This window comes from Anser cygnoides, chromosome 2, assembly GCF_040182565.1.
Source record: "Anser cygnoides isolate HZ-2024a breed goose chromosome 2, Taihu_goose_T2T_genome, whole genome shotgun sequence".
NCBI lineage: Eukaryota > Metazoa > Chordata > Aves > Anseriformes > Anatidae > Anser > Anser cygnoides.
The window spans coordinates 144139566-144163736 of NC_089874.1; the positions used below are offsets into that span (position 1 = coordinate 144139566).

At 35.5% G+C, this 24171-nt stretch overlaps 1 protein-coding gene across 8 annotated transcripts in view; it reads left to right on the forward strand.

Moving 5' to 3' along the window:
- Positions 1–24171, forward strand: part of OXR1 (oxidation resistance 1) — a 273016-nt gene that overhangs the window by 217643 nt on the left and 31202 nt on the right. For all 8 annotated transcript variants that reach the window (XM_066990652.1, XM_013179969.3, XM_048068777.2 and 5 more), the window contains 5 exons: positions 3713–3865; positions 10392–10576; positions 14024–14814; positions 18161–18329; positions 21238–21400. In XM_066990652.1, the coding sequence (XP_066846753.1) occupies positions 3713–3865; positions 10392–10576; positions 14024–14814; positions 18161–18329; positions 21238–21400 (1461 nt within the window). The remainder of the gene's footprint in view (positions 1–3712; positions 3866–10391; positions 10577–14023; positions 14815–18160; positions 18330–21237; positions 21401–24171) is intronic.

Below are 24171 nucleotides of genomic sequence, written 5' to 3' on the forward strand. Positions count from 1 at the left end.
TACCCTTGGGTAAATTTTCATTAATTTTACTAACAGAAGTCAGTGCTCTTCCTACAATACACTAGATAAGGTGTTTTTTCCTGATACAACATGTTTTTAATCTTGTGAATTATTTTGTATATGCTTGTTTGCATATAGTAGATATGTGGGCTAAGTAGTATAACTATGTGCAAGTAATCAGTTTAAAAAAAAAAAAAAGCTTGAAGTCAAAGAAAAACCAGAATGGATTAAAAGAATTAAAGTTAAAATCCTCTTATACGAAGGGTTATTTTGCTTAGTGTAGGCAACTCAATGTTGGCAACATCTTGTGAGTTAAACTGTACTTGACATACTGTATTGTTGCAGAAAAATTTTGTATATTTCATTACGTGTTGTGGATCACCACAAACAGTTCTGAGCTTAACTTTTCTTGAAGCATTTATGTGACAATATATAATTGTTCACAGAAGCTTCTGTTTCTGAGCTTTTTTGAAGCGTATGTAAGGAGCGGAAGGGATGTTCTTGGATGACTTTTGTGAAATAAAAATGAAGAACAGAAGTTACTTGTGCTTGTCAGTGTGGACTGTGTATGTGTGGCTTTTTTGTGGTTGGTTTTTATTTAACTAGCAATGCAAGTGGTACATGACTTCTCTTTGAAGATAAGGATGGCAGGTTTTGTTCTTTGATAACACCTGTTTTCCATGTTTTTTTTTCCTTTCTGCTATTCCTGTGGTAATATTGCTCTCATTCATGCATTCTCTAATGCTCTGTATTGATGTCTGTCTTCTTCGACTCCACAGTTTTGAATCAGTAGTTTAAATTTTAGCACATCTAAAGTTAAAGAGGATATGTTATTCTGCCTTTATAATGCAAAGTGATCATCTCTCTGTGGTATGATCATTGAAATGGATCAGTTCTTGCCTGAAATTGAATGAGGCTACCATATTTTGCCTAAGCAGAGGTTCAGGAGTTTGTTAAACAATGACTGTACTGTGTTTGTGCTTTCGCTTCTGTTTAAGATTAGAGTAGCTTAATACTGCAGGGGCTAAATACAAATCAGCATGTGGCCAATATAAGGCCTTTATAACCCTGTTTTCTTACCTTGCTATTCTTAAGCTAGCATTTTGGTGTATATTTCAGTAAGCTTGTTAGTGTCAGGTTTTTTATATAAGAATTCAGCTTGGATTTTTAAGCCTTTCTTACACTACTGTTTTTTTTTTCCTTTAAGTGTTTCTTCATCTAGCAGTCTTATGCACAAATTTAGGAAGATCCAATAAATTTTACTACCTGTAAAACTTAAAAATACACTTCAAAAATATGTAGTGACAAGGTTGTTACTAAATTTGAAATTCTGCCACCAGTATTACTCCTGCTGAATGCAAAACAGCTGGCTTATTCGTGGTGGACTTAGATATCAACTAGGGACTATTACAACTGCATGTAAAATTACATGCAGTCACAAAAGTGGCCACATAATTTTTAGGAGAAAGTCAGAGATGGAAGGAGAACTCATCCTGAGGAAGCTTGCCTTTTAATTGTATCTCTTACCTCTTTCAGCAAAATCCAGCTCAATATTCAGAACTGGATTTTTGTTCTCTAGCCTTTGTGTGCATCTTTCAATTATATTTAAAGCAGTGCCAAAGACATGATGAACTGAACACAATTGTAAGTACTGTCTTTAAGTAAGACTAAAAGCAGTTAGCTGCAACTTGTGCTAGTGAATAGAACTGAACAGCAGGAAGTCAAAGGGAACAAAGAAGTTCACATTTTTATAAGTTGTAGTATTTTATTGATAGTAATCATGCATGTAATGGAACTCTCTAAATGTTGATTAAATTCCAAAACTGATCATCTGAGACTATAAAATAGGCTTTGGAGCATTCTTTTCTATATGTGTAGTTTTTATTTGTAAACATTTTTTCCCCCTGTCCCTAGTAAAGTTCCATGTTCATATACTGATTACTTTGTTGGATATATTGTGAGACAGCAAGATAGATAACTATTATCTACCTGGGAAGGTCATGAAGGAAATCCTCTGGAAGCTATATAGAGGCAGATGAAAGATGAAGATATTTGGGAACAGCCAGAGTGCTGGTATCATTCCTGACCAAACTGATTGCTTTCTATCACATAATGACATGAGTGGCTCAGCAGATGAGAGAAGAAACGCGGATATTATTTACCTTGACTAAAGCTAGACACTTGACGCTGTCCCAGAGCAGCTTTCTTACAAAGTTAGGGAAATATTAATTGAATGGGTGAACTACAAGATGAGGTGGAAAAGTTGGTAGGATCTTTGGGCTCAAAGTCATTCAGTGTCTCTGTGTGGTGGTTAGTTTCTGTTGCCTTCTGGAGAGATGGGCAGTTGCAGACAGTTGGGGGTTCCCACTAAAGCTAATATTGGTTAATCTGCTTTGTAGTGCCCAAAGTGTTGGGACAGAATGCACCCTCAGCAAGCTTAGGAAGGACCAAACATGAAGAAAAGTCCTTGATACACTGGAGGGAAGGGCAAGGGCTGCTAATGAGGGACATCAGGCGGTTTCTGTTGTATCATCTCTCCAGCTGATTGAAGTTCAGTAGCAGCAAAGACCCACCTGGACCAGAACAGCCCCACGTGGCAGTACAGGCTGAGGGCTGGCTGGCTAGACAGCAGCTTTGCAGGAAAGGAGTAAAGGCCAAGGAGAGATGGGATCTGAAGACCTGGTAGGCAGAGTGTTTAACAGTGGCCACTTGCGAAGATGAAGGCTAATCATGTTCCAGGTGGCAAATGGAAGAACAGTGCCAAAAGGTTAAGGAAAATGATTATTCCCCTGTCAGGGGAGCTTGTGAAGCTGCCTGTGCAGTGCTGTGCCCACTTCTGTCCCCTTCAGTCCAAGACAGGGGGACATACTGCAGAGAGCCCACTGGGGGGATGATTAGGGAATGGAAACTTGATACCCAAGGACTGTCTGAGGGAGCTGGTTTGCATAGCCTGGAGGAGAAAATGCTAATGGAGAACCTGATTTGTGTGTGCTACCACAGATAGAGAGGTTGGAGGGAGGGAAACAAGAGTTGTGAACTTCAGAGGTTCATAGTGAAAGGTTAGGCAGCAACAGGTGCAAGTTGCTGTGTAAGAGTTCCTGGTTAAATAATATGAAAATGTTTTTCATGATAAGGGTGGCTAATATTGGAATGGGTTTCTTGGAGAGGCTGTGGAATCTCTAGCCTCTAAGACGTAAACTCAACTGGAAATGCCATGAGCAACCTGATCAGGTGTAGGCTTAGGTCTGCTTTCAACACAGGATTCAACTATTTGACCTTCAGAGGGCCCTTCCAACATACTGTGTAATATTATGGAAGGATAACAGAAGACTTAACAAGACTTTTATTTGTTGAAATTGGAAAATAATCCTTTGCATTAACTGCCACTTTCTCAAGTTTTGTATGTGAAAGCATATGAGATGATCTCCATATGTGAGTTCTGATGGTTATTTTGTTGTTTGTTCCCAGGTTGATTTTGAATACCCCTTCCCCCTTGTGTTTCTTACCACGTGCTAGTTAAGCTGTGCCTTATTAGTATTATATGTACAGTCAGATCAAAGTTGTTTTTTAAACTGCAGTGGATTTGGAATCTTATTTTTACATTTTCTTTCATTTCTGCAGCAAAAATTACACAACGGAAGATCTCAATATTGAAAAAGGTGGGCTGATAAGTTTTGGTTGTTTTTTTCTTTTTTTTAATATTCCCTTTTAGGATCCAGATGGAGTGCAACGGAAGGAGTCAGCTGCTTCACCAGCACATGCATGTGTTCGTCCTACAAGAGTGGTATCATCCACCTCCGAAGAGGAAGAAGCATTTACGGAGAAGTTTCTAAAAATTAACTGCAAGTACATCACCAGTGGCAAGGTACTTAACATTTGCATTTTTCATCTACTGTATGGAATGTAAAAAAAAAAAAAAAAAAAAAAAAAAAAAAACCAAAATATATTTAAACCATAGACATGGACTTGAAGCCTTTTGCCAGTACATGTGTACTGGGAAAAGCAATGTGTTAGAAGTTAGTAACAAGCACTGGAAAAACTTGGTTTTGTTCTAAACTTTAGTTAGCTTGCTTCATATTTTTTATTCCTCCCCTAGGTGACTTTTTTAGGTTGATCTTAAACAAGGTTCTATTTCCAGGTTTTAAATGCTCTAGAACACCGATGTGAAGGAAATAAGAACTGTCAGCCTCAGTAGAAACTTTGCTATACAGGAGAACTTTAAGCAAGGGTTTAAATTTACAACATAGTAGTTATGTGCTATAGTTCCTTGTCAGAATAATATGGGAAGTGTTCACAGCATTTGTCTTTGGCTTGCATCTCTACAGACTATTTTCTAAAGCCTCAAGGAGAAAGCTGTTTCTGAAGTTATATAATCCAACGCAGTATCAAGCCCATATGGGGTGGGGAATGAATGCTAAACTGTTCAGATTTGAGTGTTGATTTCTGAAGCTTAGTGTGTTATTTAGCCTTTGTCATATGGTAGGAACATCCTCTGGTGTCTTGTCCTCTCTCCTTGATATACTTCCTGATGATGAAGGATGATGATTCTTCAAAGCTTTTCTGAAGAAAACTTAAGATTCATCTTCTTCTTAACACTCTAAGTGATTTTGAACCTCATTGTTAATGTTTTATAAGGCAGAAATGTGAAGTAACAGACCGAAGTTCTTAAACTAAAACCTAGTGAAAGTCTATTTTTCAACATACTGAATTCCACATGTGAAAGGACTCAAGATAAAACTGTCACTTCTGTCCTTGAAAGACTGTTTATTCTGTATGTTTGGTGTAAGTTATTAGTCACTCCTGTGACTTGCTGCATAAGGACGCAGCAATTCTTTGATGTAGTGGTTGGAACCTGGAAGCATTAGCCCTGTTACAGTTGTCCTTAGACATTTAGGGTCACTGTTGGAGAAAAGGGTGTTGGACACAGTTAAAGCATTGTAAATATGCCACATCATGGTCAGACAAGAAGTCAATGTAGAGTAACTGACTGTTGCACTGCAGGGTTGCACCATCACTCACTGTTTATGGTATAGGTAGGCTTGCCCTTTCTAGCAGCCATACTTCTTGCTTTTTCCACAACAGGCTATGGAGGTTAAAATCTTTTCGGTATCTCTTTTGAAGACAATTATGCTGCTCTGGGTTTTGGTTCTTTTCACTGTTGGTTGGTAGGGGAAAAGGTATCTTAAACAGTCTACTTTATTGAAAGTGAAACTAATAAAAGAATTTTAAAATTAATTGTTCTTTATTATGCCTGCTAGTTTACTCGTCTTGTTTAGAAAAGTAGTAGCTAAAGGTGAATTAGCAATAGTGAGGCTTCAAAAACAAATCCCTGTCAAGTTGGGTACAAAAATCAGTGTTCATGAGGTGAAAAGGAGAATACTGACAAGGTTAAAGACTTCTGCAAGAAATGAAGAAAGAACTAACAAAATGATTATGTTAATGTTTCACAAATTCTGAATTATTTTTTGTTCTACTGTGTGTATTCAATAAAATAATGGAATAATTTAGAGGCAACTTCTGGACAAAAACTGCTTGATAGTAATCCTCTCAAACTTCTTTAAAAGTGTAGTTTACTGAACTGCCTAATCTTAATATTTGAGCTCATATATGTCATAAAGTTTGGCTCTAATCCTCCCTTACTTTGCTTGTTCAGAATTGTATACCTCAGATATTGTTGAGGATTTAACCCCACTGCTTTCTGAGGCATAAGACTTTAATGGAATGAAGTTAAAAACTATTCAGATCTTAATATCTATGTACAGGTGCAATTTAATCCTCTTTATGTAAGCTTTTACTTACATGGATTACCTTTTTTCTGAACCAGTTTTAAGACTGAAGTGTTCTGTTTTTAACAACTTAGTGTCTCCAAATGGTTTTCAAAAAAAGCGGCTCACTGCTTCTTGAGGCTGTTAAAGCTGAACTTGACCTGAATGTGAATTCATTTCATATCTTTAGTGTCTTTCCTACATACAAGAAACGTGACTTCAAGTGATATTTTTGAGTTTTGGTCAAATACCATACTTCGTATAATAGTATCAGACTGAACTACTGAATAGCTATATGCAGACTAATTTTCACTTCAGTTTGACAGTTTCATATCCTTTTCTACAATAACTAATTAGATGTATGGTCCAAAGGAGGCAAGCCACTGGTTATTTGGTCCCTTCCCCCCCCCCCCCCCCCCCTTTTTTTTTCCCCTGTAGGGCTAAAAAGCTATTAGATTCAAGGAAATGGTGTGGCAGCATACAGGAGCTGTGTAGGAGCTCAGTGTGCCAGCTATTGCCCAATCTTTGCTTATGCTGTTGCTCTGATTTGTTTATTTTTTTTGACACGTCATTGGTACAAATAATTTTTTGAAAATAATTGTCAAGTCTGATCTGAATAAAGTATTGTCTGAGCTGTTCATAAAAAGTTCAACAAATATTTGCCTTTGAAGGGACTGTGCTCAAGTATGCAACAGAGTACTACCATAAGGGAAGCTAGGCTGTCACTCCCTGTGTTGGTATGGGTAGGTGAGGACGTAGGGAGGATTTTATGTAAGTGAGCCCTTACACTGTTCTTCAGTCTGAAGAATATATTAACACTGAAAATATTACAAGCAGCTTATTCAGGTCAGAGAGGGAGCTTTGGAACTTCCTTTACCTGCTCTAAAAGCAAGGAATCAAGATAATTATATGGGGCTTGAGTCTTGAGGCTATCATTCTTCATCGGTGACTTTAAAATAATGAAAGAGGTTAGATTATTGAAAGACAGACAAAAGATGGTAGGTTATTGGTTTTATCCCTACATCAGTGTTACCCATTTCTGGGCACTTTTGTAGAATAGCTGTGACTTGTTCTGTCATAGTACATAAATGTGTGAGTAACCAGAAAAGTCATTCCAGAACCTCAAATGAATGCATGGTACTAAAATGCTTAAGAATTCATCACTGACTTACAGCTGAGATGATAGTTCTGAGCTGTATGTATTGCAGGAATGCTGATACAGAAGTCTGTCTGATCCATTACAGCAAACTGACAAGGAAATAAAAGTTTCAGGTACTCTGAACAGGATGTGTCTTTTAGCTATCTCTGTACAAAACTAGTATCCACTCTCAAAGGCAGGAGCTGCTTCAGCTTCCATCGTGCGGGGAGGACTAACATAGTACAATTCTTGACCAGTGGTTGATTAAATGCATGTTTACTCATGTATATTTTGTTCTGATACTGTCCGTTTTTCACACAGTAGCAGTTGATTTGCTCTCCATGCTGTGGAAACACAAACAGTTGAGTAATACATAATCCACAGGCTTCGAGGAAGCCTTTCTCCTTCAAACAAGCTTGAAGGCAGGAAAGACAAATTATTTCTTAGTCACAGATATAGCTGAAGTGGTAGTAACACTGGCAGGTTTGAAGGGTAAAAAGGTTACTGTTTATCTGGGTGTTACTTGAACTAGACCTAGGTACCTAGGCTAGCATTCAGTAACTGTTGGTAGTAACAATGATGGAAGTATTAGTGATGTTTGTATTGTTAATAATCTCATTTCCAGCCCATAAATTTGGGGCAGCTATTATTTGCTAGAGAAGCACACTCTGAAGTGTTTGCATAGTAACTGTGGACCTTATCAAGTAACTTGAGCCAGAAATGTTGGCTTTATATATGGATAACAAAGAAATAGGTCATCTCTTCTTGAGGAGGTATTAAGCCAGTGTTTTCAAGATACTGGTATGTATTTTTCTACTGCTTTTTGTCATTTCAGGTGCTTGAGCAGCTTCTTAGTCGAGTATGCATAAAAGCCCTATAGCTTCAATGGTTTAATTCTCTATTTCTCCAAATATAGTAAACTTTAAATGGAAATACACATTCAGATTAATTTCTATACTGAGTATTTACCTATTGGGGTCAAGGGTTTCTTCTAAGACGAAGATAGATAGCAGCTGAAAAGCTTGCTTATGTGGTCAATTGAGGTTGCTGAGGCAGACTTTAGAATCTTCCATGCTTAACAACAACTGCCTGGTGTACAAGTTAGGTTTTTTTTTGTTTGGTTGTTTGGTTGTTTGTTTTTCTACCAGAAAGATTGTCTGACTGTTCTATAAAGCTTCCACTTAAAATAGAAGGTCTTTCAAACTTGTTTTTGTTATTTACTCAGTCTTGCACACTTCTTTGCCTGGACATTTGCATGCAGAAGATTAGCTATCTACTGTTCCTCAGTGTTTGATGTGTCTGAACTAACTGGATGTGGTGTTTAGACACATTCCAATTTTGTCCTGGAAACAGACCTTTTTTTTTTTTAATCCTGAATATGATGACATTTCATTAGGATATTGACTTGCCAGACCAGTAGGAGCTGGGGGTGTGTGTTGGGGTGGTGGTAGTATTTTTCTGAACAGCTAAAGCAAAGCTGGAAGCAATATAATTGAAATTAGGAGAAGATATGAAACTTCCTTCATACACATTTTGTGACTCTAGTCTCCAGATCACTTAAAATGTTTCTGGACTTTGTTTTTGATGTACATATCCAATACAATCTTTTATTCTTCAACATAAGTAAGTGCCTTTCCCTATATCTTCAAAGAGTTTCTACAGTTATGTTGAGCCCTCTTATTTTCATACATACTGTTATCATAATGATGTACTCTGTTGTTAAAAATGGCTATGGCCTTGGCTTCTGTAGGTCAGAACTGGAGAATATTAGTAAAATTCAATGATGTTGCTTTTTGCTTTGCATATTTAATTTATAGAGGCCATATTTTTTTAAAGAGAAGCAATTGTTCCTATGAGTACACTCACTGATTTTTGTAGTCATACTAGATTTTTTTCTAGACTACAGTGAAGAGAACCAAATTCAAAAGGATGACTGTCAACAAAAGTTGGGAATTCCTTTTTGCACCCTGAAAGCCTACTTCCAGAATCCACACATTTTGTGAGGAAATATTAATGACTGTTTCAGTGCCTTAAACATCTTGAAATTATGTAAATATGTTCTGACTTCTGAAGTCCTTAGGATGTTCTTTGTACTCTGGCACGTGTAAAACCTGACTAAGCACTGAACTACTCAGGACTTACATGTGGGCACTTGAGCTGCTTTTGAGACTGTTTCCTTTTTTCATAATGGTGATATCATTGGTCATTGCTGTAGGCTTTAATTCTTCTTTTGGCTCATTTTTTAGTAGTCTATAATTTTCTGCTCAATATAAGGCATCTTTGTATTTCTGCTATGAAGATCATCAGTCATCAGAGAGCTTGGGGACAAATTTCTGTCGATGGAAAGGAAGGTAGTTCTATTTTATGCTGTGCTGGTATGTGTTCTTAAAACTGCAGAGCAACAATTCTTCTCCAATCTAGTATGCAGTGTTATTGGTCAATGTGAACAACTTAACAGGAGTTTAATAAATACCGAGTTCAATGATAAGTTTCAGCAGCATATGAAGCATTTTTTTTTGTGGTTTTGCACAAAAGTTTTCAGTGTGCTCTTAAATTTGTAAAGCTTTTAGGATTCACGATATATAACTGAAGGATCACTGTGATCCTTCTTCAGGCTGTATTTCTTCCAGTTCATAGATTAAGCTTAAACTCTATTAATCTGACAGTTTAATGAATTCCCTTAGTGAGCAGCTGTAGTGTTGGTGGTTGCACGTCTAACTTGGGTGGGGAGTTCAGAGAATCCTACCACTTATGTTAACTTTTAAAGCTTTTCAACGTTAAAAGTTTAAAATCTACTTGTATTCATGTCCTGTGGCAATATCATTTGTGATAAAACTCATCTAAAGGTGCATCTTAGTGCAGCTGTATCTTTTTTAAAAGAAAATCTTTCTAGAATGAAACGAGACTACAAATATTAAACACTTGTCCAATCAATCAACTGGTCAATTCAGTTGGAATGAGTTGTATTGGATACTGCTGTCACTTCTGTGTGAGAAAATGGAGACAAATTTCTGCTTATGAGACTTTTTTCTTGAAGAGACAAAAATAAGAGTTAAGAGTTAGGTTTTATGAAAAAAAATGCTTGAAGCTTCCTACAAAAATAGCAAAAAGCCCTATGGTTGTCTAGAAAAGATAAATCTTTATCTCAGTGGAGCCTCCTAACATATTCAGTAGGTTGCAAGCAATTTTTTTTCTCCTTAACCTAATTATTAGATAGTTGTTAAGAATGAATAGGGACAAAACTGGTTGGCTTTTTTTTTGTTGTTAAGAAGTAGGGTGTCATTAATTTTCTTCCCCACAAAAGTGTTGTGTTTCCAGGTAACTGCGAGAAATCAAATTATATAAAGCTTCTTAAAGATAAAAAAAACAAAACAAAACAGAAAAAAATTAAAAAAAAAATTAGAAAACACTTTTTTCCCCTATGAAAAAGTGAATAAGCTGAAATATGAAGGAGAAAATTTACCACTTGTTTTTCCCTCTCATTTTAGGGTACAGTCAATGGTGTGCTGCTAGTGACGCCAAATAATATAATGTTTGATCCTCATAAAATGGATCCTCTGGTCCAAGAGAACGGCTGTGAAGAGTATGGCATCATGTGTCCCATGGAAGAAGTGATGTCAGCTGCTTTGTATAAGGAAATTGTGGACAGCAAAATTAAGGATTCATTAAGCATGTAAGATAGAATAGTATTTATAAAGCTTTGAGTAAATATATGCAGCCATATGGCTGACCACGCAAAACTAGCACAAATGCATTTTTTTCCTGTTTTCCTTTCTAACAACATCCAAGATTGGCTTGGAGAAAACATGGAGAAAGCTCTCTTTGTTTTAAGCACTCACATTCATTAATACTTTGTAGAATATCTCCTCTTCTATATACGTGTATTTTCCTCTTATAGTCTCTTAAAAAAAAAAAAAGTAAAAAGGGGGGGAGGGTACCATAGCACTTCCTCTGCCACTTTTCCACCATGTCACAGAGAAACCTGAATCTTTGAAAATGTGGAAACCGTACAACATAATAAAGCTCAGCTTAAACAGCTTTAGGTAAAAACGTTGTGTACCACTTCCTACTTGCGTCTCAAACTGGCTTCTTATACCTTCTTTTTGTTCTGCTAAAAAGTTTTAAGACTAATTTTTTGAAGTTTGTGTATATTTTTATGGCATTAGGAGTATACTTTTTTCCTTTTTGGCTAGGAGAAAAACTGTGTTCCCAACCCTTTGAATCCAGAATTGTTTAAAATGAATAGAATGGTTGATGACCCTTAGTTGCCGGTGCTTTTTGTGGTAGGCATTTAAAACTGGCTTTAAACAGTAGTATGAAAAAAAAAAAAACCAAGAACCACTTTGTTCCATTCTTTTTCCTAATTTTATCTGATCCTCAGAAATAGTATGCATTCTAATACTAAAACAAAACAGATTTTAAAAAATAGTAAAATAGAGATCATCCCACATTTACCTGTCACTGTCCATAAAGCATAAACATTTGAAGACTACCATAATCATCTAACTGCAGGGAAGTATACTCCTTTAACCAAAGTGTTTTCCTAGGTAGAGCTGTGTATATATGTGAGTAAAGCTGTTTGCCTGATGTATAACTTTTTCTAAATTTGCAACCATCTTCTGTTAAGGAGGTGATAGTTGTGCTGTGCTGAAGCCTAAGGTATGAAGCTATTCAGTCATTATGAAAAATGCTCTTTTAAACTTCTTACAGGTAGCATGCCATCATATTTCTTGATAATCGTGAATAATTTGACACCAAGAAGAAATAACTCTTACACCTCTTTTTTTAAGTGCAGATTCAGCAGAGACCTACTAACAGACTGGCATATTGATGTGGCCTTGTTTGCTGCCTTAAGTCATGTGTTTCCTGAAAGTAACTAATGTATATCTTTCTACGTTAGTACTTTTGGGGGTTTTGATGTACAATGATGCCTTTGGTTTGATTTCTGGGAGTTTAAAAACTCTGTCTGGAAAACAGTCATATAATTTTCACAATTTCATTACCTACACTAGGAACTACAAGGAATTTTTTTTAATCTACCTTTTTCAATCATAATATTGCAGTTGCAAAACCAGTCTTTCCCAGCATGTTTAGCATTTTAATGATTCAACTTTGACTTACAAATTTATCTTCAATATTCTATAGATTTTTGTGCCTTTATAGCACATGCATTTTATTGTTTTTGTCTCTAATAAATGCATATGGAATGAAAACATGCCTGATAAACAAAGGTCATACAGCATTTGAAGTCTTGGATGTCTGGTTTGATTCATCTTTCTTGTCAACTTCTATAAACTATTAAACAGAACACTAACTTTTAGCATTTTCTTCAGTCCTGGCACTTTTATGCTTCAAAATCTGAGGCATGCATGTTTGTGAACTTTCAGTGAAACAAAATTCAAATTTCTGAAGTCTGTAATCAAAACTCCAACAGGTACAGCTAAATCTGATAAGACCTTCCGTGTGTCTTGAAGTATTTGAGACTTAATGTGTTTTCCATTATTTTTTTCCAAATATTTCACTGCTATGGTTAACTCTTTCATCTCACAATTTTACCAACCATAAAACCTGTTTAAATTTGGAAAAACAACATTAATACTGAAAGTAATCTTATTGGCATAATGGAAACATATCACAAAACTGATGCGTTCTTTCATCACTAAAACTGCAATGTCATGTTGGATGCTCTTTTATACAAACCACAATCCATACTGAAATTTTACATTTTCAGACGTATTTTCCCATTTTTTCTCAGATATCATGTACCTTAGGTTGTGCTTGTCCAAGAACACCTATTATCAGTGTAGTCTTGAAAAAATTAAGGAAACACCCTAATCTAGTAAGTGATGAATCCTAAACTCTATTCCACAGTCTTCGTAAGCAAAATTACTGCACTAGCACAATCTTAGCATCAACCTCATGATGAAATTTGAGTAAGAGGATGTATGTTTTGCAAACATACTGAGTTTTAATGATGTCTCAGTGATGTTAGTAACTGGATAAAAAGTTTTGCAGAAATGCAGAGTGGAATTATCCTTTTTCAGTATGGGAGATTAAGGTACAAGCTTCTTAAAAGTTTTTGATACTAGGTAATAGAAGTTCTCTTGTGGTAGCTAGAGTCGGCGTTTTAGAACTCTAGTCAAAAGTAAGCTTAAACATGAGAAACTGCTTATTCAGGTTGTACACCGATAAATTTCTTTGAAAACACTGGTACAAGTCTGAGTCATATTGATATAGTTAAGTATGTTCACAGCCACCTCAAATTCTACGAGTTTCAGAAAATGGTTAGCTTATTTCTGAAGGCAGGTTTTGAACAATGTAATTTCCCTCATGGAGGAAGCAAGTTCTTCTTTTATGCTTGCTTTTATTTTTTCATATGTTATTTATCAACATTTGATGTCTGTTCTTTCAAATGTTGTATTGTACCAAGTAGTTTTTTACCAAGATTTTTTTAGCTTAACAGTGGTAAAAAGTTAGGTACCTGACTGGTGAGCACACTAATCACTGTTGGGTATTTTCCAGAATAGTAAGATCTTGATACAAATCTACCTTTATGGTTCCTATTGTTCTGTATTATCTTACTTAGACAGGATTAGAGCAGGTGATTTAACACTGATATTTTACCAGCGAGCTAGATGTCAGCTTCATAATAAATGGGACAGATCTGTGAAATTATACTGGCCTCTGTGGTAGACAAAGCTTAAAAGATTGTGGAGAACTTCGGCTATTAGATATTAGGGTTGTTTATAGCTCTTTTTTTCTTGTATTTTTTTAGTTTAGTTTATACTTTAAGCATCTCAAATAGATTTGCTAGTTTCATAAGAATTTCTGCTTGCAAAAGTAATGTGAATATAGGAAGTCACGTCTATGTCATATGGGCAAAAGGTATGCTGTAAGTTAACTGCTACAGAGATATGTAAACATATTGATGCTTGTTTCTCATTGCTGATACTTTACAGGATTAAGAGGGATGGGGTGGTCATGGGATGGGGTGGTCATGGGAGGAGTTTATTTTTAAGACTAAAAGAAGTAAATTTTTTTTTAGCATTAAACTTACTAAAGAAAAAGGCTCTGCAATAAAAGGTACCTACTACTGTAATTACTCTTATTTGCTCAACAGAGACATAGAACAGCTGTCTGTAAGGGAACTTGGCCATTCCAAGAAAGCTGCAAAGAGCAATGCAGATGAAATGGATTCAAGGATTCGGGATACAGGCAATGACAGTGCTAGCACTGCCCCAAGGAGTACAGAGGAGTCTCTTTCAGAAGACGTGTTCACAGAATCAGAACTCTCTCCAATACGTGAGGAACTTGTTTCCTCGGATGAGCTTCGACAAGGCAAATCTTCTGGAGCATCATCAGAATCTGTCCAAACAATAAACCAAACAAGTGCGGAATGTTTAACAATAATTTCGGACTCGAAAGAAGCTGACAGTGACTTAAAACTCAGTGCTGAAATGGTTGTAAATGTTAAACAGTTTAGTACCCACAGTTTAGGTTCAGAAAGCGCAGAGGTAGCTGTAAAGGGGGGACAAGAATCTAGTGACAATACTGGGAATGTTCTCCAGCAGTTGAGGCAAGACCCACATGGTAGCAAAGAACAGAACAAAGAGGCAAAAATGGACCAAGATCAAGATTCTACGCAAGCAAAAGAGCCAGAAATAGAGAGTAAGACAGAAGAAAGTCCACATTGTGAAGATACCACAGACTCTCCAAAGAAAGAGACTACTAGCAAAGGAAAAGTAGCGAAAGAGCGAACTCAAGACTCTGAAACAGAAGTTGAGGAACTTCGCAAACTCTGGAAGACCCATACTATGCAACAAACCAAACAACAAAGAGAAAACATGCAGCAGGATTCACAAAAAGAAATCAGTCAGAAACCTGTGACTGCAGGAGACGGGCAATCAGAAGGTGAGTCAGTATTTAGAGGTAGTGTTAGCCTCCAGACTTGCAATGCATTTCCTTTCAGCTCTTGAGAATTTTCTGTTTTCTGCTCTGCAGAACACATCCTCATGTATTGCTTATTTCTCACTGCCTTGAGGATATACCTAAGCTATACTTATTTAAACCGGTGGGAAAATTTTGCTCAGGAAATTGAAAACATAAATACCTTTGTGACTGATACTTTTCCTCACTGAAATTGTTTATGATCATATTAAAATATGCAGTATATTTGTAGGGGACACTTCAATGAACCTGTATGATTAGATTCTTGATACATTGGTCTCTGTAGAGCTCAAAATCAAATGTGTTCCTTAGCAGTCAGCTAACTCTTGCTTGAATTTTGGTCCTGCGTACACCTATGTATGAATGAATTTCAGGGAATGAATTTAATCTCATTTATGACATGTATACCTTGTGGTTAAGGTTCATGATGTGAGCAGCAAACATTGGAGGCTTAATATAACACTGAGACTTAAGCTGGTTTTCAGAACATTCACTTGCATCTTGTAATACTTTCATGCTGACCAGATCAAGACTGAACATATGAAAAGTACTTCTCAGGGCAAATAAGAGCTAGATGGTAAAACTAATGCTATGAATGTGGGGAATAAGTAAACTTAAAAAGGAGTATCTTTACTCCTCTGTAAGGTCAGGCCCTAGGATTTTTAGTTAGAAGCTATCTTGAAAGTCTGAAGTTATTCAATTTGTGTATTTAAAAAAAAAAAAGTCTTATTTAAATAGCTTAGATGTTTCTGCGTGTATTTTGTCTTGCTGTTCAAAAACTTGTTAGGTCACTTTCTGGTACCCTACCATCTTACTAATGGAGGTAAACTAGGCATTTTAATTGTGCAGTATTTGGAGGGGGCTATGAAGAAAACCTAACTTTAATGCCTGTCACATACTAATAGAATATACTTGAAATGCATTTGATGGTTGCACTGTTTTCTTTTAGTAAGTGGAAGATGAGGTTGTATTGAATAAAAATACATTCTTTAGCAGAAGTTGTTACATTTGAGGTTCCGAAATGATTCAGATTTTTTTTCTTTCTTCTCCAGTTAAGAAGTAGCTGAATTTCAAAATTTAGAACAGGCTAATAGTTGCATCATTCTGTGAGAAGTTTGGCTTTTGCATCTTAAATATTTAAGACAATCCTCTGGCAAAGATGTCAGTTGACATTAGCTGTTCTTCATGACTTTAAAAAAATAATAATAATGCAAGCACAAGTATTCTCTGCCACTGTAGCTGTTGAATGTTACCTGTAATTCAGCTATATTGGGTACTTAAGTTTTTCTTGTTTCCTTAAAGATTCTTTCTCCATGCAAGATGAACTGTACAGTCACAGAGTACACACACATATATATACATATATATATAATCAGTGTCTCACTCAGAGGGATACAAGCTAGAAGCTTGCTTTTTGGAGACTTGTGCTAATGGCTTCACTTAAAATAGTACATTTCTTACTAGCATTTGAGTTGTTTTACCAAATTTTGCTGATTTTATTTGCACTCATGAATATTTCAGTCTAGACAGATTTAATGAAACACATACTGGCTTCATCTATAGGCAAATTTAAATAGAGTCAAGGTAAAAGCATAGATCTATTCCTTGACTTCTGAAGATCACCAAAGACTACATTTAAGACAGGTCTATTAGGAATAGATCACATGTCATTGGAAGACTGAGATGCTGTAAAAACTTTTATGTCCTGTCTATTGTATTCATTAGAGGTGTCTGTTTGCCACTTAGCTGGATATTGGTAGAAAGGAAATAAAGCATAAGAGCTGATAACCACTACTAGAACCTTATTTTTCTGATTTTATTTATTTATTTTTGTATTAAATAAAAAAATATGAGAATACACCAAAAAAAAAAAAGAATTGCAAATAGTCCTTTCGACATTTTCGTGTAGAGATAGATTGTTTATTTTGTTTCTCTCTGCTAGATGAATTTAAATCTTACTGATTTTTCTAATATTCTAAGGGACTAAATCTTATATATATATATATATATAAAAATAAGATTTGGGAGTAGCCCCAAATCTTAGGGCTCTACATCAGATGCAGCAGTTTAAAACTTCTAAAGGACCAAAATACAAATGTCAGATTATTTTGAATTTCTTCTCTTAAGCTGCCAGAAAGTTCACATGCCAGTCCTATGAAACAGTGGGGTTTTGTTTGTTGTCTTTTTTAAATCTGACAATTTATCTTACAGTTTATAGGCTTATAAAATATTTCTGGATCACATGTACTATAACTATTCTACCATACCATATACTGCAGGTATAATCCTAAAATATAACTGTAACCTAAGTACCCATTTAGATACTTACTGGAAACAAACAAACAACAACAAAAAAAAACATGGCACAATACAATTCTAAACTTTGTGTTGAAAACTAGACTCAAAGCATACAGTAGCGATATTAATAGATGAAAAAGATGATATCTGTGCTCATTGTATTGGTAATCTGCATGGTCACACTGATGGTGAACTTCAGCTGTAACCGACAGATGAGTCTCCTAGAAAACTGAAGCATGTCTGTACGTACCTTTAACACCAGAGACAGGCTAAATCCTTTGTGATCATCAGAACTCTGAAAACTTGCATTTTCCTTCCTGCTTTAAAAAGTCACTTGTGGCTGTAGCTCATGTTCTAGGATTTGAGCAATTAATCTGGCAAAGAAATAATTCTGAGAAGGCTTCTTCCTTAACCCTGTGCTGACTTGACAATCCAGACCTTGAGGGTAATCATTTAATTTTGCTTGTTCAATTAAATGTAGTACTGGCAGGAAAAGCCCCATACTGCAACATCTGGTATACTTTATCATGAAGTGGTGTTCATACCTTTGAAGTGTTTGAAATAACTAACAAATTAAAACTTATCTTAGTTGTCTATTAGCAGTACTGGAAATTTTCTTCTTTAAAGGAAAAGTAATTACTGAGCAGCTTTTACATATGTGAAGTACTTATTTAAGTGTATTTTACATTGTGTGGAGGCTTTTTAAGTGTGGTGTCTGAATCAACGTTGAGGGATGCGCATTGAGAATATCTTCTGAAAGCCTTTCAAGCATGGCTGAAGGATTACTATAATGTGAACTGGGGTTGGAAGCAGAAAATTTTGGCACAACATATTTGAATATTAAGTTAATTTTGCTAATGATATAACTTAGCACAACCTTTTTTATGTGTTTAACTGACCTTACGTTACCCACTTATACATTCTATCTAGTTATTCCCTATTACAAAAGTGGTCAATCATTCTGTTAAATCCTATTGTATGTTGTGGATAGCTTATTTTTCTTTACTAATAGGTTCTTCCCATATGAAAGAAAAACGAAGACATCGATCTCACAAGTTTTTGCTTCTCAAGGTTGGAAAACCTATGAGAAAAACATTTGTTTCGCAAGCAAGTGCATCAATGCAACAGTATGCTCAGAGAGATAAAAAACACGAGTACTGGTTTGCTGTTCCACAAGAAAGGTAAGAAAGGTAGACTGGAAGAAAAAAGGAAAGTTTCCTTTGTGGTTTTTAGGTTTCTCCCTACCCCCATTCAGAATCTTTTGATGTCTGTCTATAAAGAAATACAGCCCAGGATATTTATGATTGGCTTGTATTTAACGTATGAATACCTCATTACCATATTGAAGTTTTACTGAGTTACTTGCAGGTTCAGTCAATAGTCTCTCATTATTTGGGCTTTTGTAGCAAGTAAATAATCAAAGCTTCAAGTAAATGGGGTCTGATGAAGGAAGTGAGTTCTGTAGGAAAGGTGTTTTTTTGTTTTTTTTTTAATTGCCATTATTTGTGCTTCCCATTGCTTGGAAAAATATTTCTCTCTAGAGCTTTCAGTTAAAAAGAAGTAGCTGGGGTAATTCTGTTTTATCTTTATGGAACAAAAAATATTTTCCAGGAAGCAACTTAAACATATTTACTGGAAAAAATGTCAAAATTAGTTGCAGTGACATGAGATGTCCACTCTCGCTAGTACAGTCTTGCATTTCTTAAATGATCTTTGCTACTAGTAAACTGTGACTTATTTTCAACTTGAAAATGTGATTTTTTTCCTAAGGTGTTGGAGTTTATTATGACAGAAAAGATTAAAAACAAACTAAAAAGCAACCCAAACAAAAAGCAATTATCAGATGTCATCTTGTATAAATACCTACACACAATGATGAAGTTACTTTTCCATCTTTTCTTTTGAGCTGAATGGCATAGAATGTCCAGTTGGGGCACTGCAGTTGAGGACAGATATCGATCAATTGGAGAGAGTCCAGAGGAAAGCAGCAAGACTAATTAATGCCTAGAAAGTGTAACATATAAGGAAAATTAGAAGTAAGTGGGGTTCTTTAATCTAAAGGAGAAAAGATTGATTACAAACACAAAAATCATTTCATACTTAAAAGTTGGCTGCAAAGAGAAAGGCAGTAGTCTTTCTTCATGTCCACTGTGAATGGAGACATGTAACACACTCAAATGATGTCAAAATACTTGAGTTTTTCAGCAGAGAGAACTGAGTCTATGATAGCATATCACTAATCTGGTTTTAAAATCACACTCACTACCCTCAAGTGGTATAGATTTTTTTCCATTTCTTGAGAGCTGGTAAAAATGTATCTTTGGTTTATCTTCTAATGTAACAGTGCAAGTACTTACCTTCAGCAGAAAGCAGAGTTTATCACTTATTTCAGAAGTAGTAGTTCTTAGCTCACAGTCTCTGATCTCCTTTGTAATGACTCCACCCATACATGGTTTCTCTCTCTAACTGCATGGCACGTCAGTGATGTATTTTTTATCCATCCAGTGTGTACAATGTACACTAAAAGGTTGCATGTGGTGGGCGTTTTTTTCTTAATTGTGTTTAACTTGCGTAGTGCTACTCTGCGTAGGTCAAAATATTTAGTGTCAAGATAGGTGAAAGAAAACTAGTGATAAGAAAGAATGCAGGATTGCGAGATAACTACTTTTCTATTTCACTGTTCGTAATCTCAAGTAAGCCTATCAGGGAAGGAATGTCCTGGAATTTCTTAAAGATATATATATTTTTTTACTTTTTTTAACTGCTGTAACTGTTAATTTAAAGCTGTTTTAATAGCAGAAGTCTTTGTTTTCATTTTTTATTTTTCCTACTTCTTGTATGACTTTTGAAATGGATACATCAGTGCATGAGGAATCTGAATCTTCTCTTTCTGACTTTGTCATAGAATTTATTAAGCCTTATGCATCTGAAATGTTTTCTCTTTTACTGTCAGAGAACAATTTGTCTTTTTCCTTTTATCGGTGTTATCTGGAAACCTTAGTTTTAACAAGAGAGCTGACTTTGAATAACTGACCATGTTCAGAGGCTTTTAATACGTACCCATGCTACATCCTTTTAGACAGATGCACAGGCTAATTATAGCTGCATTTTTTGAGGCTTTGCTGCCATGTATCTGTTGCTATTCTTCCAGTTTTCAGTTTTATAGGTATTTAGTAAGAAAGGAGGGGGAAAAAGTCCAAATATTTATCTTTGTGCTAATCCAGTGTGCAGACTAACTGTAACAAATATCTCTGAAGAGAGACATGGGAATATCCAAACTCGAGAATTTTATGTCACTAGTCACCTAGCTCTAGATCTGTCTCTTTCATGATGAGATAAGTGCAATGAATCCAGTAGTTCTTTTTTTAAATGCTCTATGTCCATTTGGGAAATAATTAAGCAACGTAGACTGATACCTCTTAGGGTTGTAAAGAACTTTGTTTTGGGAATTTGGGCATTTGTTTTTCCAAACTGGAAAACTGTACTATTTGTGGCAGATAACTTAAAAGGAGGTAACTTAAATGTTGGGTATTTGCTGCAGTACTACAGATCAGGTAGTGTGTAGCTTCATCTAGTTATGTATATGCACATTGTCAGCCTTACTTTCTCACCTATTCTCACAGATTCTCAGTCAATATGACTTTGGTTACATTTCTGGGAGTCTTAAGCTCTTCTTCAAGGGTAGAGAAAACAGACATACAGACTTCTTTTAAAATCCTGTTTGTGTTTATATTTCATGTACTTTTAAAATAATTAAAAACAATCTTAAAACTTTAGTTTGGAAGTTATTTCCTTTGGAATACTCTGTTTCCAATTGGACGGTAATGGTTGGAAGGTCTGTGCTCTTATATGAGAACACAGTCATTTGCCAGTTTTTCCTCCAGTGTGAGCTTCATATAATTAAAATAAAAAGCAAAGCCCCCCACACTATTATAATGGCTAGCTTTTTTTCAAATGTATTTCTAATATCTAATAAAATGTGAAACTTTAAGTATTTTTATTTTAACCTCAGGTATTTCATAGTTATTTGATATGGCCCAAATGTTTACCATGTTTTCTCTTCTCTGTATCATTACTTCACTTCTCTAGGACAGATCACTTGTATGTCTTCTTTATCCAGTGGAGTCCAGAGCTATATGCAGAGGATACTGGGGAGTCTCTTCGAGAGCCTGGATTTATAGTGGTAAAAAAGAAGGAAGAGCCTGAAACTAGTGAAGAATCTACTACTGAAGATGCTGCTAAAGAGTGGGAGGTAAGGAAGAACGGTGTCACTCTTAATATTTTCATAGGAATATTATTAAGACTAGTGCTAAATATTTTCTCAGTAAGAAGAACAAAGTTTGGTCTTCTTACTATAATCACGGTTGCTTAATTTATGCCATCCTGATGCTTTGCTGTAACCTCAGTTCAGGCAACATCTCACAATTAGAAGTTCATTTTGTTTGGAGCAAATTGTAAGTTAAAACTCAACTTGAATATGAGTAAAGCAGAGAAGCTTAACTTTGAAGCAGACAATTTTCATTCAAGAAACTCTGATTTTCTATCGTGCCCGTGTCTATAATGTTGAATATTCATTGGTAAGTCTCAAAACGGGGATGAGAAAAAAAAGAAGGAAAAATAATCTATTAATGAAATAGTTTTTCTAATAATCCTATAAATAACTTCTCAATTATAATATTTTCATACATAAGTTTGCTATTGCATGGATTTTAGTAATACACTGCAACTGAAACTATCTTTTTATTTTTTATGATGAACACCTTACTCTCATGTGAATCTGTGTCCACTGTGTTTCTATGGACACATCTTTACATGTCTGTGGTTTTGTTTTTTAGTGTGCATACAGTTAAAACCTTGTAGTCTTGTGCATTCAAGTGTCAGTCAAATTTGATTCTTGTCATATACTGTAAAAGTATCCCATCAGCATTGTTTAACTTGAATCTCAGGACACCAATTGCTGACTTGATTTTTATTTGTTTCTTTGGAGCATGCCAAAATTGAGGATGTCTATATTTGTTTTCTCTGAAACATTTTTGTATATTACGAAATATTAGAAAAAATAAAAAATGCAATAGCCTTAGTTTTCTTCTGCTAAAATTTAAACTTTTGGGGCTAAGAATTCTGTTTTCAAGCTTGTCACTTACTTAGCTGAAGTATAAGGCTAGTGCTAAACAACACTACCTCTGCAGCTAAATACTTGTGTGGAGGAGTTTGCTGATATACTTAAATTAATATCATGCATGTCTTCTGAATCTTAAGATTTTCAGTGTGTATATGGCTCAAGTATTGACACCACTAACTTATTTTGGTATTGGCTCTTGCTCAAAGTCTTTTGATATCTTAAAACCTTGCCTTTTGGAGCACAGGAAACAGACTGGCAAGTGATCAGTTTTATGGTTCAAGGCACAACATGTGTCTTTTAGTGAACTCCAGTTACTCTGTTTTACCCATTTGTAGAGAACCATTTTCACAGGAAGTAGCGCAATGATTTCTTCAGGATGAAACTTTTTAGGAGTTATTTCTGAAGATAGCAGAGGCAGTCCTTTTCCTAAATGTGTTAGTTATTTGCTATAAAAAAAAAAATAATTCTTTGAGCCTTTATTTACATTTAGATGGAAACAGTTGTAGAAGACATTTCAAAAATAGTTATTTCCATCTGTGTTGCATGAAATTATCTCAAGTTTGCTTTTCATAATCTAATCCAGAATATTTTAATGAAGTTATACATCATACTAACTTTTATATTAAGCAAAGTCGTGCACATACAAGAAATATGCTGGTGTCATCTTCTGGGCATTTTAACTTGCGTAGTAAGACTTCTCTTAACTTGACTTACAGCACAAATCTGAAAGCTGTTTAAAAACTAACTTTCCTAATCAGAAATGCTTGACAGTATCAGAGTTACAGTGGTTTTTAACACGTGCTAGAAAATGTCAGCAGACACAGAATTGTAGCTGTTGTCATGCCCATTATTCCCATTAAATTTCATTGTTTTCAGTCAATGCACTTCCTTTAACCCAGCAAGCTTTTACTGTCAGCTCTTCATCCAGGTTTCATGCAAGATAGCAGGTAAACAGTATCACTGAAGCTTTTTTATATTACCGCAAGTTTTGGAGGATAATTGGATGAAAAATTGTTCAGAACAGATGGGAAAACTCAGGGTGGAACAGAAATGAAAAACAAAATCTTGATGTACGCATGTATGGCAAGGAACTCTTGATTTACTGGAAGAGGAAGCTGGTGGAATAACTTGCTTTTCCAAAAAGTGTACGTTCTTTCTGCTGTTGCTGTCCAATATGATAAGATAAGAGAAGCAGGGAAAAGTAGTAATTGTTAACCCAGGTGTTGTGCACTGAGATGGTCATCAGCTTTTGCTTCTATGCTTGATAGTCCTATATTCACACATTCAGCTGCAGCTTTTTATCAAGAGACTTTAAGGAAGTACTGTGATTTCTTTAGAAAAGGAATTATGGGAAGAAAAGGATCAAGTGAAAGCAAAGACCGATACCATAAAAAAAAATGTAGAAACGTGCTTTCCTCTATGTGTACATAGCTTTTCGTATCAGACTTTTCGCTGAAGTAATTTAGTAGGTACAATCTCTGATCTAGCAGCAAGATAATCAAGACTCCTGCCATTAGATAAAACATGTTTTTATCAAATACTACGTTGCATGAAGTATTCAAAAGAACAGCAATTCAGAAATTATGCTGTTGGGTTCTTGATGGTGTTATCCCCATCCATTTACCTCAAGTCTCTTTTTTTAACTTTCTTGTATTCAAGTGAATGTGTATATTCATCAAGGAAGAGGGTGTTTTGTTTTTTTTTTTTTTTTTGAGGGGGGGGGCTGGATGCTATCTGTACTGAGCCATAGAGATTTAAGGCTGTATTTATCAAGGCAGTATTTTTTATTTTTTGTTTAGTGTGTATGGATTCAAGTGCTGGTGGTTCTCTCTGTTAGCACAAAGAATTGTTACCATTTGGAAGACTGTCTGTTGATAAACAAAGGCTTTCTCCAAAATACA